The sequence below is a fragment of the Pogonomyrmex barbatus genome, unplaced genomic scaffold (assembly GCF_055798465.1).
Source record: "Pogonomyrmex barbatus isolate J1 unplaced genomic scaffold, ASM5579846v1 scaffold15, whole genome shotgun sequence".
NCBI classification, from domain to species: Eukaryota; Metazoa; Arthropoda; class Insecta; order Hymenoptera; family Formicidae; genus Pogonomyrmex; species Pogonomyrmex barbatus.
The window spans coordinates 4,197,219-4,216,017 of record NW_028297111.1 but is presented as its reverse complement, the minus strand read 5'-3'; the positions used below and the strand labels follow the sequence as shown (position 1 = coordinate 4,216,017).

Here is an 18,799-nt window from a genome sequence, read left to right as displayed (position 1 = left end):
TCAGGAGTTGGCAGTTATTTTCTGCCTATATGTTGCGCTCACCGACGAATGGAAATCGATGGAGCGAATACGAGAGTGGAGGAGTAATGGTTGGAGAGGAGCGACAGGAACACATCGTAGCACGCAGGTTGTATTATTCCTCACGCACCCGCATTAGCTGAAATGGAAATGCCGCTTTTGAAAGAGATCTCGTTACTTGAAAAGTTGCCATTGCCGATCGGGAAGCGAGCCAGACGAGGACGAGGAAGGCGCCATCCCACGGAACAAAACGTAGAGGACCTCGGTCACAGAACGTCCCAGCGAAGCTCCGGAAGGATGGGAACCGGCAAGGATACCAAATTGACGATAGGAAATGCGAGAATCTCAGAGCTTAAAGAGCCAAGGAGACGAGAGACGTGGCCACAGATGTCGCCGCATTTAAATTTTCCATGAGGACTTCGCGGCCGATTAGCCGATTTTCGGCCAATAGTAAAATTGTCCCAAATTGCGAGAGGGAGGCAGCGATTGCCTGCGTGTATTCCGCGAGGACGCAGAAGATTACTTCTTGTGATGCGCTCGAAGAGAAAGGATGGGGATCCGAGGGTCATGAATCTGCCGAAAAGGACAAGCCAGCATCGTTAGTGAACCGGGCAAGCGTCGCGAGAGTGCAGGTAGTGCAGGTTTCGTGAGTGAAGTAGAGTGCAGCGAATCAAATGCCGGTGCCTGCGACTATCGTGGCGATTGCCCGCCTGAAAGGGAAGTCCAGACAATGTCTCGCTCCCCTCCCTCCCAACGGCCACATTAAGTCACCTTTGTTAATGTCTCTTGCCGTTTTGTGATATTACTGTATGCGATGTCTTTTCATGCCGTTTCGACGGCTAATATATGTTGTATCGTGAAGTCGCATCGCATTTACACGTCGAGTCGTTGTAGTGATTGTGATCGCATCAGTGTAGTATAGTTTCAAATTATCATTAACGTTCGATTTCATAGCTGTCGCTATTTGCTATTTTGTATGTTGCGCTATCCTGCTTTCGGTCGCGGGCTTAACTGCCACATATTTTCGCTTGCGCATGTTATTGTTCGGGCTGCGGGTTACCGCGCGCTTATTATCGCCTTATTTGCATTAATATAATTATTTGCGCTAATTAATTACATGTTGAGCATTATATATTTGGCTGCCAGTACTGCTGAGAATTCCAAGAGCTCGATGTAACGAATTTTGCATGAGAAATCAAATATCGCGGATATTATTAACCGAAATCTCCCGATACTGCCGATCATCTCTACGTCGCGCGACTTTCGGATCGGTCGCGCGCCGCGTGATCGGTGAGATCGAATTTACATTGTAAACTGCCTCGAGACAGTGTTGGAGAGTCCGCGAATAAACTTATTATTAATTTTAACCATTGATTATTTATTGGTCTCTATCTCTCTCTCTCCCTTCGAATAGTACTGTGACCATCGGACTAGCACTCTACCTAGTGATTCCTGAGCTGCCGTGCATTCGGTTGCCGCTACTCGTAGACGAATAAAATCCCGGATTTTCGTGGCACGTAATGCGTGCCTGACGCCCAACCGAGTTGTATGTAAGGCTGGTGTCCCATGTCGCGGAAATCCACAGCGGAACGGAACGCGCGAACCAATCACAGCAAAAGAACGAACAGATTGAACGAGTTTTCTTTTGATTCTTTTGCTGTGATTGGTTTGCGCGTTCCGATCCGCTGTGAATTTCCGCGCCATGGGACACCAGCCTAAGTGTCGGTCCACAATAGGTGATTTAAGCTTTAAGAAGTAAGAAATTGACCAATTATAATCGAATATGAAAAGAATACTCGACTATGATTAGTCAATTTCTTACGACTTAAAGATTAAATACTTATTGTGGACCGACACTAAGCGATTAAGAAAGTAAAATAAAAGTTACTGCTATGTGCCGGTTATCGGCGGGCCGGGAGGCGCAGGCGCGTGGCGGGTTTGGACTCGCCTGCGCCTCCCGGCCTTTCGCGAACGACGACCGACAAATTCAGGGCAGCGGTCACAATATATGTGTATATATATATATATACACACACATACATTATATATATTACATATACAGGGTGTCCCAAAACTGGTGCATTTTAAGAGCAGATTCTTTGGAACATTCTAAGATGAAAATCCTAATACAAAAATGTCGAGGCTATAATAGTTTTTAAATTATTGGCGATTAAAGTTCACTAATCACAGAGCTCATATTTCGCGCGCTCAAATATGGTGATATGACAAGTGATAAAGGTTCCACTACGAGGGTCCTCTTACAACATCGAGAATATCACAGAAATATACAAGGACATTCTTATTAAATATTATTTCTGCTTCGGAATTTATTTGTATATTACATAATTAATATCGCAACATAATATCGTAAAATATCTGTTTAATAACGACATATTGTACCATATGATAGCTGTCAAAAAAATTCATTACCATATTTATTTACCTTATATGGTTATATCAAAATTACGCGCGCGTTGTCGCCTAGCAGGACGGGCGTAAATCATGTCGTCAGACTGACTTATTTAATTTGCGAGAAAGCGGACTCTTCGGTGATTTTGCTTATGAATAAGAATGTAGATCTATACAGGGTGAACCATTTGAAGCGTGACGAATTTTTATCTAAAGAACAAAACAAAAGCGTTTACATAAAAGTTATTTGGTTTCGAGGAGGACATACGATAATATTTTTAATTCGTCATTTTATGGACATTTTCGAGATTATTTGAAGGTCAATTTTGATTTCTTAAATGGAAACATGTTATTTTTATCACGCGATATTATTTTATGTAAAAAAGGAAATAACTTTTGTAGAAACATATACAGAAACACTTTTTTTATCCGGATTTTATTTTCGAAGACATTTAACAAAATATACCATCCGTTCTTAGCGTTATCCAGAGTCAACGTGGACGTGATGGGGTTCGATCTCTTTTGTTTTGTTTTGTTTTTTTTGTTTCTTCCTCTTCTAAATTATTTCTTATCCTTATACGTAGATGCCATATGACTTCGCCGGTTGATCTGGAAAACGTTCATTGTACACGTTAGCAGCAGCTCTATAGTCATAGCCCTATAGTCTCACCTCTGCATTCTTCCAGAATCATAAACCTGTTAAACGCCTCTTGAAATGCATTCATTTTGAAAAAGGCCAAAAAAAATTAAAGTTATAACTTATCGAATAAGCGCGAATAAGCGAAAGGATAAGAAATAATTTAGAAGAGTCCGAGAGTGTCACAGTCTCAATAAGAGAGGATATGATCCGAAGAATAATCAAAGCAATATCGAAAGTATTAATAAAACTAAATCTGTGCAAAACACATTGGAAAACTAAACTTGAAAACTAAGTTTTAATGCCCGTATAAGGCGGACCTATTTAACGATGGCAGATCAGCCAGACAATCCTTTGAGTATCTTCTTTAAATACTCTAAAAAACAACATAAAAAAAAACAAAGAAAACGAAAACAAAAACAGCAAAATCAAAAAGGATCGAACCTCGTCACGTCCACGTCGTTGACCCTGGGTAACGCTAAGAACAGGTGATAGACCATGTTGTAAATATCTTTGAAAATAAGACCCGAATAAAAAGTGTCCGGCTGGAAGATTTCAGGAGCGCTCAGATTTCTTTGATGCGCTTGGAATAAAAAGGAAAGCAATCGACCGGTATCTCCCGGCGGAGGCGGGTTGCCCTTACCTTCAGTGATGGATTCACCCTCAGTCATGGATCGCGCTCTCGCGTTCGGTAGTCGAACTCGGATGTCATTCGGAGACGAGATCTTTTCTCATCTTTACGCCCGACGGATCGTCGGTCAGATATCACTTGGCAGTGATTCGACGGCCACGAAACGATGCTAAAAAATATGCATCATTATAAGATTATGAACCGATAGTTTACACCGATCATTTAATACACATACTAATTAATAATTTTTTTTATTTTTAACATATATAAGTTTTCACCGACGATGTGTTTAAACACATATAATAATATATTAATATGTATCATGAAGATTAGATATTAATATACTATCATTTACACACATCATTGATAAGAAGATAATTTAAGAGCATTAGAACATTTTTGATATATCAAATATATATCAAATGCTCAGTGTAAAACCAATGATATCACAAGCATGCGATTAACTCAAGCGAATTAAACTGCGATTTCTCAATCATATCTCATAGATACGTTTTTAAAAATTATGACACGGTACATAATTATAATTATTATAAAGTATATACCAAACAATAAGTATAGATTAAACTGTAGTAAAATAAGAACTATTTGAAAATCAAAAAGAAAAATTTGTTTTTTTTTTCATTAAAAGAATACATTGGAATCATTACTGGTCTTTATCGTAATGATTATGGATCGATTTAATATTGATTCATTAGATTAGCAAATAAATCTTAATCTTGATCTATATTCATTATTATTGAATAATAGTTATTGCGCTATTTGTATTAGTTATTAGAAAAATGTTTACTATAGTAATACGTAATGGTTATTGTAAGAAAGATTAAAAGTTGAAAGTGAAGAAAAATACAATAAGCATTATTGTTTTTCAGCTCTCACACAAGTGTACAAACTTAAAAAGCGTGGCGGCTCCATTCATAATTAATTAATAATACATTCATCACTAAGGATCGATCTTTTTCTCGTTTTCGATGACAAATGATAATCTCGAAATCGGTTAACTAAAACCATAAATCGGGAACACAAAGGTAAGAGTATAGGTATATCCAAATCGTATATAATGAAATATATGATAAGTAGTAATACTTTATATATGTATATGCATACATATATAAGGTATTACTTTTACATAATAGAGAAAAAATTCATATATAATCCAAATATACTCTAAGTATAATCCAATGTTATGGGTATAATGAGTATACATAAGCATTAATGTCAACATAATAATATTACAAAATATACGTCAAATTGAACAAATAAAACTATCAAATAAAATATATCATAAATAGTGAATGCAGATGAGTGTACAAAAACATCTTCAGCTATGCGATATCTTCTATGTCATTCTTGAGCGAATTCTTTTATAGACAAACTAATCAATTTCAGATTGATTAGTTTTATTTCTCATGATCTCTAAAATTTATAATTATTTTCATAATTATTATTTAATATTATTATAATCTCAATATTTTCATATGAGAATTTTCTTCTTAAATATTTCACAGAATCTATTAGTGAAAAGAATATCTTGTAATTTTGATACTATATTCATACACACATACGCGCACATGCATATGCATATAGACATATACATGATATATCCTGTAATTAGTAACTTATATTTCTTCTGGACAGGTAAAGGAAATTATATTAAATAAAAATTTCTTTACTAGTTTTGATGTTTTTGATGTTTGTAATAATTACTAAAGGCTTTCTGCAAGTTCCTATTAGCTTAGGCCGGATCCATAAGAAATTGACCAATCACGAATGTTGAAAGAATAATCGATTCGTGATTAATCAATTTTTTTATGGTTTCAACCGAAATTAATGGCCATGTGCAGTCGTGCATAAATTAACCTTAAGGAGATATTGACTTATCTGTATTATCTGTATTACTGAGATACTGAACTTATCTGTATTTTGTATATAGAATACTATAACTTTTGTATTGGTTTAATTTTGTATTAGTTTTATAAATTTGAAAATGTTTTTTCACAATTAAAGTTTACATTAATACGTATCTAGTATAAAGATAAATTTCATATCAAGAACGAGAAAAATTTTTATAATTTAGATCTTTTTTATCATATCATTTGATTTTTATCATTTGATACTTTAATGTAGCATCCAGAGTTGTCAAATCATGTTAATATTTGTTTTATATAAAAATGTCGCAGTTTGTATCTACAGATTGATATTGCTAAACTGGAAGATTATATGAAGAAGATTATGCGAAGAAGTTTGAGTTCTTAGAATTAGGCTAGATACTTAATTTAATATAAAAAGTCGATACAAAAATATGGTTCATATGGTGCAAAAATGTATATATAAGTAAGTTTACGTATGTATACATAAATGTATCTATGTATATTTAGATGTGTATATGTGTGAATGTTTTTTTCAGAGTTCGCTCGTCTGTTCAACATCACTTTATGATATTAAATTATAAATTCGTAAATGAGCGTACATACATAAAGAAATAGCGTGCTCATAGTTGCTAGTTGTATAGGAGCGTGACAATGTGTTTCGAGATACAAACTACATGTAAGTGATAAAGCAGTGTTTGCCATAATGTACAACTTTCGACTAATTTTTGCCTACTTCCTCCCTTTACTTTTAAAATCTATAATAAATAACAAATAATCAATTGTTCTTAAGTCGCGCAACGCTCTGTTTCAAGAGTCATGTGTTAAAAGTTCAAAGACAAAATAGCACCAAAAACAAATTTTCAATGATGATTTTCTGAAATCACAGGGTGCAGGCGTTATTTCACATTTGAGGTGATACGCCGCTCCCAGCAAACTTTGAGGCAAAGTTCTGCGTGATTTAGCAACGACCATCTGTTGATCTATTACTGTAAACTTGAAAGAGAGATATTATGTATAGACAATTTTATCTCTTAATATAATAGTAAATATTAACATTGTATGATGAGATTCATAATAAAAAAAGAAGTATTGACTTATTGATTAATTTCTCGTTGATATTAGAAAATAGCTGCGGCAACGAAGTTTCAAATGATATCTCTGAGAAAGAATCTTCCCCCTCTAAAAACGTATTTTCAAGAAAGAAATGTTGAAAAACTCGCGCAGGAGAGTTCTGATTATTTCGGCCTATAAATAAGCGTGCGGAAAAAGCTCCGTAGCATTCAATTATTGTTATTAAGCTATTAGCTATTAAGCTTTTGCTTTTGTTTCTGAGTTTTAACCTCAGCCTACCTTAGCTCGCAAAAAACTCATTGTCAATTTGATTTAATAATAACTGTTATCAGTGTAATTAAGTCAGATTATTATTTTATTGTTAAATAATTCTTTTAGAAGAATTTAATGAAATAATATCAAAATAATCTTACAATAAAGATAAATTTTAAATTGAAAATAAACTGAAGAATTGGAATTTTATCTTATTTTATCTTATTTTATCTTATATTTAAATTAATTTAAAACACCGAAACTGATTTTTGGTCGCTGACAAAGAGCTGTTCTGATTGTTCGTTTTTGAGTCAATTCATTTAAGAAATTTATTCTGGGACTGGTTTGTGTAGCGATCAAATTATCGCAGATAAAGAGTGCTGCAATAGAAACAAGTCAGTTTTGATAGCTAGATTATAAGAATGGAAAATAACAGATTTCTGTCAGCAGCTGAGGAATGTTGCTACAGAAATAAATAAATGCCTAAAAGAGAAGGACACAAAGCCTGATTAAAGAAGCTAAGATTTTAATTAAATCAAGCAATAATTTCGAATCAAAATCCTTTCCCATTAATCCAAAAATTAAAAGAATTAAAGAATCAAATTAATTAAATTAATAAAATTAATCAAATCCAAGAATTTAAATTAAAAATCAATTTTGAAATTATCTTAATTAATAAATAATCAAATAATAAATAAGAATTATAATAAATAAGAAAGATTCGTGTTACAATGTTTACAAAATTCCATATTTATTTGGAGACGATTAATTCACAAACCAGTCCCAGAATAAATTTCTTAAATGAATTGACTCAAAAACGAACAATCAGAACAGAGGTAATATGCGTCACGAAAATCTCCATCTTGATGAAAAAAATACTTTGGCAAGCACTGTGATAGAACTGTTTGTAGTACAAATCTCCAAACACTTCACTATGCTCGTAACCGTGAACATGCATAACACAAGGTTATTTCTTGTAGGCGTAGATATATGTTCATTCTCAAATATTTATAAATTCATATTTTATTAGTTATTGCAAACATCATAAAACAGAGGAGTTTTTTTGTTTAATATTACTTATTTGACTCGACCATTAAAGATGTATTACTAATTGTAGAACATTTTATATATTAAATTACCGTTTCGAAATTAAGGTCCATGAGGATGTTCAGTTCATTGAGACTAACGACGATGCGCTCGCATAAGAGTCGACCTAGACCGGGAAGTGTCGCTACATCCACAAGTTCAGATTCAACGAGAACAGAAGAAACGTTCACGCAAATACAGTACCACCCTCATAATTTTTTATTGCTGAATGATCAAGAGAGCATTAGTGCGTTATCATCGCTTCCCAATGTCTCATCGAAGGTCGCACAAGTAAGAGTAGAGCGTGAGGATGGCAGTCTCGGTATAACTCTCCGTGGAGGAATGTCAAAGGCTTTAATAGTAACGGGAGTGAAAGCCGATGGTCCAGCCGCCAAAGAAGGTAGAATCAGACCCGGTGATCGGTTATTGGCAGTGGATGATACTGAGTTACGGGGACTTAACTTAGCAGAAGCACAGCATGCGCTTAAAAAAAATTCCGATGCACCGATTGCATCTTTGACGATAGAATACGATGTCGCAAATCTGGAGGAAGCACGATTCGCCACTTCAGGACCCTTACTCGTTCAACTGGAACGTGGTCTCTCAGGTATTTGTAGTTTTTCCACAAAAACTTTCATGTATTTGGTTATCCCGTATATTCATTTGATTTTCTTCTGACAAATATTTCTTAAAAAGTATTACATACATTGACAATGTATTATATATTAATTTATAATTCTTATCATTTTATTGAGTTTGTCCATTTTTATTCAAATTAACAATTGTTTAAAATTGAAACTGTACATACTTCACATTCTTCTTTTTACACTAATTAAATTATTTTAATAAACCATTTCTTAAACAAATATCTTAAGTTAGTATATTATAACGAGAAACTTGATTATTTTTCGGCAAGCAGGATCTTCGTTGCTAGATTTTTCTATTCGTTTTTGGATTTTGGAGAGGATTTTAATTAACCTAACATTACGTAGTTTCAATGCAAAAAATTTTGTAATTTAAAACTAAAAACGATCAGTTCCCGTTCGTAATTTTGTGATAGTTTTCTGCGCGGATTAACTCCGGTTTTGACGGATTTCTTCGATAAATAATAATGAATAATAATTATGCGAGATTCATTTATACTGTTACGCCCAAGCTTCGAAAGGAAAAATTCGACCTAATGGGTGAAGCTGGGAAGGATGTTCGGAACCGTTTGTTTTCTTCCTATCTTTCTCTCTCGCAGAGCAACGTTGAGATATCGACCTGCGATTCGAACGCACCTTTCATGCACAGGATAACGGATCAACATTAATGACGCTGTATCTCCTGCCTGTGCCAGTGTGTTGGTCCGTTTTTAAGTCAGAGAAGTTAATCCCTTTAACCTGGGATAGGAGCTTGTGCGAGGAATGAAAGAGAGGATTAATAAATAAGTTAACTCGATTAAAAAAAAAAAATAAACATTTAATTATGAGAAATGGTTAATGAACTACAAAGGCATATATAAAGAGGATTTGTTACAGTCGAAGGCACAATTGTTTATAAAATACTAGTTCAGTTAATATATAAAAATGAATTATTAGTGATGAATTTACGAAGAAGAAAAATTAGAATTCCAATTAACATGTGAAAAATGAATTCAAGATTGAGTTTGCAAAGAAAGTTACAAGTTACGACTTATTATGAAAACAATGTAATATATATGCATGAATGTATGCGCGCGCGCGTGTGTGTGTGTGTGTGTGTGTGATGTGTCGCAAATTATATTAGTTCGGAGGTCATCGGGCAGGAATTCACGGAGAAATTGATCTTAATACTATTGTGTAATAGGTAGAGTGTAAGATCCTACCGATATTATACATGTGTTTGGTATTTATTTATTTTTTTTGAGGGGTGGTGTAGTTGGATAAATTCCACGATATGTGGAGGAGGATTCGGGATAACTTGATAAAAGATATGCACAGGACGAGAGAGGATCAGAAAGAAGGAACAAGGGAATTACGTCGAATGGATCCTTCCTCAGAATTTTCGCGTAAGCAGCGAACTTGATTAGTGTGTCCGCCAATGGTCGCTAATCACAAACTTCTGATTGGCGTTTTTTAGTTACATCCCGATTTTGGGGACGTCGGCCTCGAATGCTCTCGGTGACCTCCGCGTTTCTCACGCGTCGGTAAGTTCGATTTTATTAGTAGGATGTTATAAAATTTTGAATCGCGCAGCGGAACTCTTATGTTCAAAGTATTTGTTGATTTGGGATAGTTTGATTTCAGAATATATATAAAAAGAAGTTCCGCTATACCGAGTCTCGCGGTTTATTTTTTGAAGGTAAGCCTTTGAGCGTATCGCAATACGGCCCTTATCGATAATTTAGTGATAAACAAGGAATTCTTTGTAAATCGTTCGAGGCATTATTGTTTACCGATGAGTAGCCGTTAGTTTGCTGCAAAAGAGAAGAATCGTGGAATCTGCCAGACGTAACAATAATTTAAATATAAATTTATCATACGATTTTGTATCAGATCAGACAGTCGGAAGCTGTCGAATTAATTACACATCTCTAATTCGTTCATAGGCAGTTCTTAACCATACACTTAAGTACGGAAAGCGTGATACGGCAGTACGTGTCGAATTTTTTGGATATTCGCCTCGCAACACGATTCAATTACATATGACACGCATAAATAGTCAGTGAAGAAGACGAATAATATCCGATTGCAATTATCAGTACACTCGGTTGCCCTGAGCGCCTGAAAACTTCGTCGGAGGATCACAGACGCGATCGATAATTTCCGGCGGAGGTGAGTTGCCCATATTCCCAGACGATGCGTTTGCTAAGTTTTTAATTTAAAAAGAACTATTCGATGTTAGACCCAGCAGGGAACACCTTATTTCGAGGATTTCTTCGATAGTGGGATGCGGAGGCTCGATCAGAAGATTCTGTTTTACCGAAAAAATCCTGGCAGCGGCGGATTTTCCTCACCATGTTTTTTTAGTGGTGTCTGCTGGACCGACTCGTGGGAGCGAAACTTGATCTACAGGAAATTTGTTGAGATCTATCGGAGATCTAATCTTTCAAAACGGAGGCCGGCTTTTTATTCTGCTACGATCCGATATTCGAGCAGATTCGAAACGATTCAAATCGGATCATGAGCGGTAATTAAGTTGCCGCTGCACTAATGAGATCTTATTATCCTCATTTCCGGACGCTCAGCGGTCTTCGGTCGAATTCGACGGCGTAACGCGAGACGCGGTCCACGCAATGGCACGCAGGCCGTTTCGCAATTCTCGATAGTTTTTTACAGATATTGGCATCTATAACTGCAGTAGAGGAGGGCAAAAATACGTTACAAAGTAAAAATGAATAAATTATTTTGATAAAAGAAAGCAAAAGTAGCAAACTAATATACAGGGTATTCCTGTAACTTGATCATTTAAAATATCAATGTATAAAAATCGCTATAACATTCGTAAATAGTTATGACATATTCAAACTTCGTTTTCGTTAAAAAAGTAACGCCTTATTCTTGTCGTTAGATGAAATCATTGAATCATTCGGAGACTGATGTAAATCAGAAACAATTGTTGGTGGACATAAGTACATTTGTTCGAATTAAAAGCAAAGTCGTAATCAGAGTTCCGAGAAGAAAACAATCTCCTTAGAATCATGTGCGACTAGTAATTTGACATCATTTATAAGCTAGAAACGTATACAAACATTAATTTAAAAACCGGATTGCGAAAAATAAAATTCGATATGAAAATGAGTTATTAGAATAGATATGAAATGTCAATAGAATAAATAGTAATAAACTACAACGAGAAACATAGTTATTTTTCTCTATTATTTTTGAAATAAATTCAAACAGTCATATCACCAACTAGGCGCCATTAATAAATAGTAATAATATTAACAAATATAAACATACAAATACATACAGGCCAACCAATAAAATGCTTCGAGTAATAGTCGTGTCTGATCGAATTAAAAATTGGTCCGTACTTGATCGGAAGCAAAGAAAAGTTCATTAATCAAAAAAATCCACTCTCAAGAATGGACAAAGCAATTGTGGGCGTGAAAACAAAGACGAAAAGGTTAAAAACAAGTGGAAATGAAAAACAAAAAAATCAAAAAAATAAAGGAAAGATTAAAATTAGGGAAGCAGATGAAGGAGGAAAAAAGAATCGGGAAGGGAGTTCAGAATAGGAAGATACATCGTGGAGTAAGTTCGTATCGCTCTGTTTGTTCAGGTCATGTGGTTGTTTTTTAATATGCATTCCCGGGAAAAAAAGTTTATATTTAATTATATATAATTTTGTAGATCTAATTATGTATGAATTTTGACCTGATCTAATTATATATAAATAGATAAAATTGTTTATGATTATATATGAATAGATCAAATTATGCATACTTATGACGACAAAATTTCGGTTGCGTTTCGATATTGACTACTAGTACTGAAAATTTATAATATATGTGACATAAAACTCTAATTTATGTCTCCACAGAGGAAAGAAGGAATCTCAACCAAGGGACAGTATGACTGGATGATCCAATCCAAAAAAGTAAGAGAAAAGCTACTAGTTCGCCTGAAACAGAACTGATTCCCCCGGGAACTAAACCCTCTTTACCAGCTTCATCGTAATTAAATATTAAAAAAATATAATAAAGAAGTAGTACCACCGCGAATTTACATTAGTGAGCCAAACGACATAAACAAAGCTGATAACACTGATAACTTACGAAAACTTGGTTTTAAGGGGAAAATTTCTACCCTATCACGTGATATCAAAATAAATTATCTAAATGGGAAAGAATATCGTAAAATCATCAAAATGTTAAATGATGAAAAAGAATCTGGGTTCCAGACGGAATAGCTATGCAAGAATTTACGTCCCTTCAAGATAATGGCAAGAGGATCCTACTATCGATCCTAGAGAACGAAAATCTAAAAGCTACGAATTTTAAAATTCTCAGCAATTAATATTCTCAAGACTCAGTTTAGGAAAGATCCAATGAATGAAACAAAATCTATCAAGACTCATGTCAAACTTAGGCTATTTATGCTTACCTTCGATAATTCTGAATCAATAGATAAAATCTACGGCATCAAAATCATTAGTTATCAAGTTGTTAAAATAGAAGCATTTTACAAGAATCCAATCAGAATCGTACAATGTAAAAACTGCCAGGGATATAACCATGTACGTAGCAACCGTCAGCTGTCGGAAAGCCCGTTGTGTCAAATGTGCTGGTGAACATCCTACAGTTGCATATTCCAAATCTAAGGAATCAAAATCAAGATGTGCAAACTGTGGTGAGGCTCATATGGCAAACTACAGAGAGTGCATCATTACTAAAGAGTTGCAAAAACGTAGGAATGAAGTTATTAATAACAAAAAAGCTAAAATTAAATCCAAACAAATAATTAAAGAAAAACAAGCTGAAATGAAAAAAGAGATCTCGGATATAAACCAATTTGTTCTGGAGTCTAATAATGACAAAGCAATTTATGCAGAAAAAGCTATGTAAAGTTATTCAAACGAAGCATTAGCTAATAATGAAACTTTCAAAATTATGACAGTCTTGGAAAAACTCATAAATCGTTTTGATCAGCAAGAAAAGTTTTATAAAACAAAGTTTGACTCAATAGACAGGCAACTGGCCAAAATCATAATGAAATAATGGCAGGTACAATTCGAATTGCTATCTGAAATGCAAACGGCTTATGTCAACACAAATCAGAATTAGAGATCTTCCTGAAAGAGCAAAAAATTGATATGTCTAATCTCTGAAACCCATTTCACAAGAGAATCTTACTTTAATATTTAATTTCAAGGATATAAAACTTATCACTCTATTCATTCGTCCAATAAGGCCTGTGAAGGAGCTGCAATAATTCGTTCAAGTATTAAACACTATGAGGAACCTGAAACATCAACAGAAAGCTTTCAAATCTCTGCCGTAAGCATCAAATGCAAAAGATATGTATTCTCAATTACTGCATACAGTCCTCCCAAGCACACCATTAACCAAGAAGAATACCTAGCTTTTCTTCAATCACGGGGAAATTCCTATATAATAGGGGGAGACTTTAATGCTAAGCATACTTATTGGGGCAGTAGATATATTATCTAAAGGAAAAGCATTAATCTCTGCAGGTAAATCACTAAAATGTGATTTTTTGTCAAGTACGGTCAAATGTACGGCAGCCCGAGCTACTGACCTTCAGATATAAACAAGCATCCTGATTGACTTTTTCATAGTTAAAGGACTCTCAACAAATTATATTACAAATCCAGTCTCGATCTTAGCTCACATTCCGGTCATACTAAACCTTAGCGACACCTTTATATACAAAAAAAATTTCTCAAACAACAAACAGCATGAACTGAAATAACTATTCAGCCTGTTGTAGCCAGATCTACAACTAATAATAAAAGTAGTCCGCATGGCAACAAAATTAATCCTCATGAAATCGGAAAAAGTCTTTCGAAAGACGACACAAATGCGTGATCGCCAAAATTGCGATCAGTCTTTCGAAAGACCGCAGAAATGTATCGCGCGAGAATATTGCGAAAAATCTATCAGCAAATTCCTCAATTTGCTGATCGAATCAGGCGTGATATTAAGCAATCAATATCACGCGATCAATCGACGCAACCGATCAGAATGCTGATCGAGCATCGACCAGTCTATATAATCGATCATACAAGGCAGAATCGACGGGAGTCAAATACTACGTGTCGTCCGGAATCGGACTTATAATAATCGCACGAGATATTACCGAATCTCATAGCGAAGTTCCCGCGAGCCGTACTATCAGCATCTCAGGTGATATATTCGGTCGTCGGCCGTCAGAGTAACGCAATACGCACCGAGTCATCCAATGACGTTTAACCGTGTGTAAAATATAATCGTTAATATATCAAGCATCTGTGCACTTGTGAGAATAAATCAATTAAAATAAAGAAAGTGTGTGTTAATGAATTCAAGAAGATCCCTACATTCTTTTGATCCTGCTCGGAGTCTCAACTCCTTAGGCTTAACGAATCCGATTATCCCTAATATTAACCTAATATTAGTCCATCCGGGGTACAACAAGCCTATCTCGGAAAATATCAAGCTAAATGTTCCACTCAAAACTCATGAACAAATTGAAAATTATGTCAGACTGTTTATGAAACAACTACAACAGGCAAGCAAAAATAATTATATTATCCACAAAAAAGACATTCTCATATATAACTTTTCTGTAAAAGTCAAAGAAATGATAAGAGAGAAAAGGAAAGTGTGTAGAAATTGACAAAGAACACGTGATCCGGAACGTAAAGCTATCTATAATAAACTAAATCAAAAATTAAAGAAACATCTTTATGAAATTAAAAACCAAGGAATAGCAAGTTATCTTCAGGGATTCTCTGCTGAAAAGGATGCTAACTAAAGAATAGTTATTCTCTATGGAGAGCAATTAGAAAGATCGTCTATCAATGCTCCACCTATCAGAAAATTAGACGGTACATGGGTTCGGAGTAATCAAGAAAAGGCTAATCTCTTCACAGAGAACCATTTTCAAACCATTTGACAACCACAACGATAATTTGATCCAATCCAATTTGATCCATCGATGATCATGTAGATGATAACCCTATAAAACACACCTCTCCTAAGGAGGTACAAAAGATAATAAGCTATTTGAATTCAAAAAAAGCTCCTGGTTTTGACCTCATTACCATTCAAATGATTAAAGAACTACCACACATAGGAATTATAAAAATGATCCATCTGTTTAATGCGGTTATTCGACTGAAATATTTCCCCGATCAATGGAAAATAGCGGAGGTAATCTCAATTCCGAAACCTGGCAAATCATTAAACGAAGTAACCTCGTACAGACCGATATCACTTCTTCTTGTCATTGCTAAAGTTTTTGAAAAATTTCTTGCTAAGAGACTAAAATTGATCATAGAAAATAACAATCTCATTCTCGAGCACCAATTTGGATTCCGTGACAAATATTCTACCATCGATCAGGTGCATCGCATAGTACAGATAGGATAGAGATGACACTTGAAGATGGAAACGTCTGCTCAGCAATATTATTAAATGTATCACAAGCATTTGATAGGGTATGGCACGAGGGACTGGAGCTTAAATTGGAAAGACTACTCCCTAAATCGTTTAGAGAATTACTGAAATCATATGTACAATCATATATCGTAGCTTCAGAGTTCAAAACAAGGATGCCCACTCCAGGTTTAGAAAAATCAACGCAGATGTCCCACAGGGTAGCGTATTGGGATCAATCCTGTGTTTCTTATATACAGCGGATATCCCAAGGAATCCCGAAGTTCGAGTGACAACATATGCTGACGACATGGTAATATTGGCTATGGGTACGAATACCGCTATAGCTACACGTAAGCTTCAACATGCTGTGAATTTGATAGTGGACTGGACCAAAACGTGGCGTATAAAGCTAAATGAAAATAAATCTCAGCATATAAATTTTATCCTGAAAAAGGAACCTCTCTTACCAATAACCATAAATTGGCAAGTAGTTCCATACTCCAATATCGCGAAGTATCTTGGTATAACGCTCGATGTCAAACTTCAATGAAAGGAGCACATTAAGATTAAACGGAAGCAGTTGGATGGCATATGTTTAAAAATGGAATGGATGATTGGCAGGAATTCCAGCTTATCAACTCATAATAAACTCTTGTTATATAAATTCTAAATCTTATTTGGACATATAGCATCCAGTTGTGGGGATGCAGCTCTGCTTCGAATATTAAAATACAAACATACAATATTAATATACAAACTTTTCAAAACAAAGTGCTCAGAAATATTATAAAAACATCGTGGTATTGTCGAGACAGGAATATACATCACGACCTACGAATCAATATTGTCGCCGAAGAGAGAACAATAGCCGCAGAGAGACATAAACAACGGCTGATCAACCATTCTAATCGACTGGCATCACGTCTCCTAAATACTGAGAGGAAGCGAAGTCTGAAAAGAATCAAACCTACTGATCTAATGTATTAGGATATATCAGTGTGATAAAGCTACGAATGTCATTCCCTCCGTCTGAATTCACGGACTTTGCAAAATGTAATGGCAATAATTGTATTGCCACACAGAACGTCTGACTCTCCATATGCCTAATATATTGTAAAACGGTCTATATTTGATTGGTTTAATTGATCTCTGACTTTTTAGCTTATTTAAAAAAAAAAATCAATAAAATATCCTTACAGAAAATAAGTGAAAAAAAAATGAAAAAATGAAAAAAAATGAGAGAAAGTGATGAAACATTTTTTTATCTCGTATCATTGCATGTTTCTAAAACTGGTCATTCATTTGGAGATCCTGTTCGATGCTGCTTAACCTCGATATTGGGATGAAACTTGCTACTGAAATGATCAAATAAGTGATTACAGGATGTCTGCTTAAAATATGATAAATCTGGTTAATGAATGTTACTATAAATAGTCTCAATTTTAAAATCTTAATTGCATATGTAATTCTTGTAGATAATTTAATTATATATATAGAGCCCTGAACCTATATTATGTTTAATAAGAATCATTATTCTTATAAAAATGTTTATAAATTCCCGAGAAAAAAAGTTTATATCTATATGATATAATTATACATAATTATATCATATTAAATATAATTATTGTTGTAGCCAGATCTACAACCAATAATAAAATAACAACCAATAATAAAAGTAGTCCGCATGGCAACAAAATTAGGCAGCATGAATCTCGAAAAGTCTTTCGAAAGACGACACAAATGTGTGACCGCCGAAATTGCGACCAGTCTTTCGAAAGACCGCAGAAATGCATTACGCGAGAACATTGCGAAAAAGTCTATCAAATTCCTAAATTTGATGATCAAACCGAGCGTGATATTGATTAATCAATATCACGCAACCGATCGACGCAATCGATCAGAATGCTGATCGGACATCGATCAGACTATATAACCGGTTACACAAGGCGGAGTTGCTGGAGAGTCAAGAGTCAAGAATCAAGCATAACATGTCGTTCGGAATCATTATTATAAACATCGCGCAAGATATTACAAGAGCGCGGCGAAGTTCACGCGAGCCGTACTATCAGCGTCTCAGGTGACATATTCGGTCGTCGGCCGCCAGCGTAACGCGATACGCACCGAGCCGCCCGCTGACGTTTAACCGTGTGTAAAGTGTTGTACCCCCGAATGGGCTACAACGTTAATTTTAGAGATAATCGGGTTCGTTAAGCCTAAGGAGTTGGGACTCCGAGCAGGATCAAAAGAATGGAAGGAAATCTTCTTGAAATCACTAACACACTTTCGTTATGTTACTTGGTTTATTTAACAATTGCACAATTTCTTGGAGTTAGTATTGCTTATTTTATTTATTTCACACACGGTTAGACGTCGGCGGGCGCGTATCGCGTTACTCTGGCGGCCGTCGACCGAATATGTCACCTGAGACGCTGATAGTACGGCTCGCGTGAACTTCGCTGTGCTCGTGTAATATCTTGCGCGATAATTATAATAACGATTTCCGATAACACGTTATGCTTGATTGATTCCCGACACTATCTATTCCGCCTTGTGTAACCGGTTATATAGTCTGATCGATGCCCGGTCAGCATTCTGATCGATTGCGTCGATCGGTTGCGTGATATTGATTAATCAATATTACGCTCGATTTGATCATCAAATTTAGACATTTGCTGATCAGCTTTTTCGCAATGTTCTCGCGATGCATTTCTGTGGTCTTTCGAAAGACTGGTCGCGAT

General features: G+C 35.2%; 1 protein-coding gene and 1 long non-coding RNA gene across 15 annotated transcripts in view; one reads left to right on the top strand and one right to left on the bottom strand.

Moving 5' to 3' along the window:
- The window catches only part of Grip (Glutamate receptor interacting protein), a 256,270-nt gene that overhangs the window by 96,406 nt on the left and 141,065 nt on the right, over positions 1 to 18,799 (top strand). For all 11 annotated transcript variants that reach the window (XM_089073303.1, XM_089073301.1, XM_089073299.1 and 8 more), the window contains 2 exons: positions 4,586 to 4,741; positions 8,062 to 8,600. In XM_089073303.1, coding sequence (XP_088929429.1) covers positions 8,066 to 8,600 — 535 coding nt within the window. In that variant the 5' untranslated portion in view covers positions 4,586 to 4,741; positions 8,062 to 8,065. The remainder of the gene's footprint in view (positions 1 to 4,585; positions 4,742 to 8,061; positions 8,601 to 18,799) is intronic.
- Positions 1 to 18,799, bottom strand: part of LOC148937271 (uncharacterized) — a 169,978-nt gene that overhangs the window by 100,967 nt on the left and 50,212 nt on the right. The window contains exons 2-3 of one of the 4 annotated variants that reach the window (XR_016138466.1): positions 3,708 to 3,864; positions 2,462 to 3,036 (exon numbers count right to left, since the gene is read on the bottom strand). This is a non-coding gene — a long non-coding RNA (uncharacterized LOC148937271). Of the gene's footprint in view, positions 1 to 1,418; positions 3,037 to 3,679; positions 3,865 to 18,799 lie in introns of those variants that run through there. The other 3 variants (XR_016138463.1, XR_016138465.1, XR_016138464.1) reach the window with 3 other exon arrangements.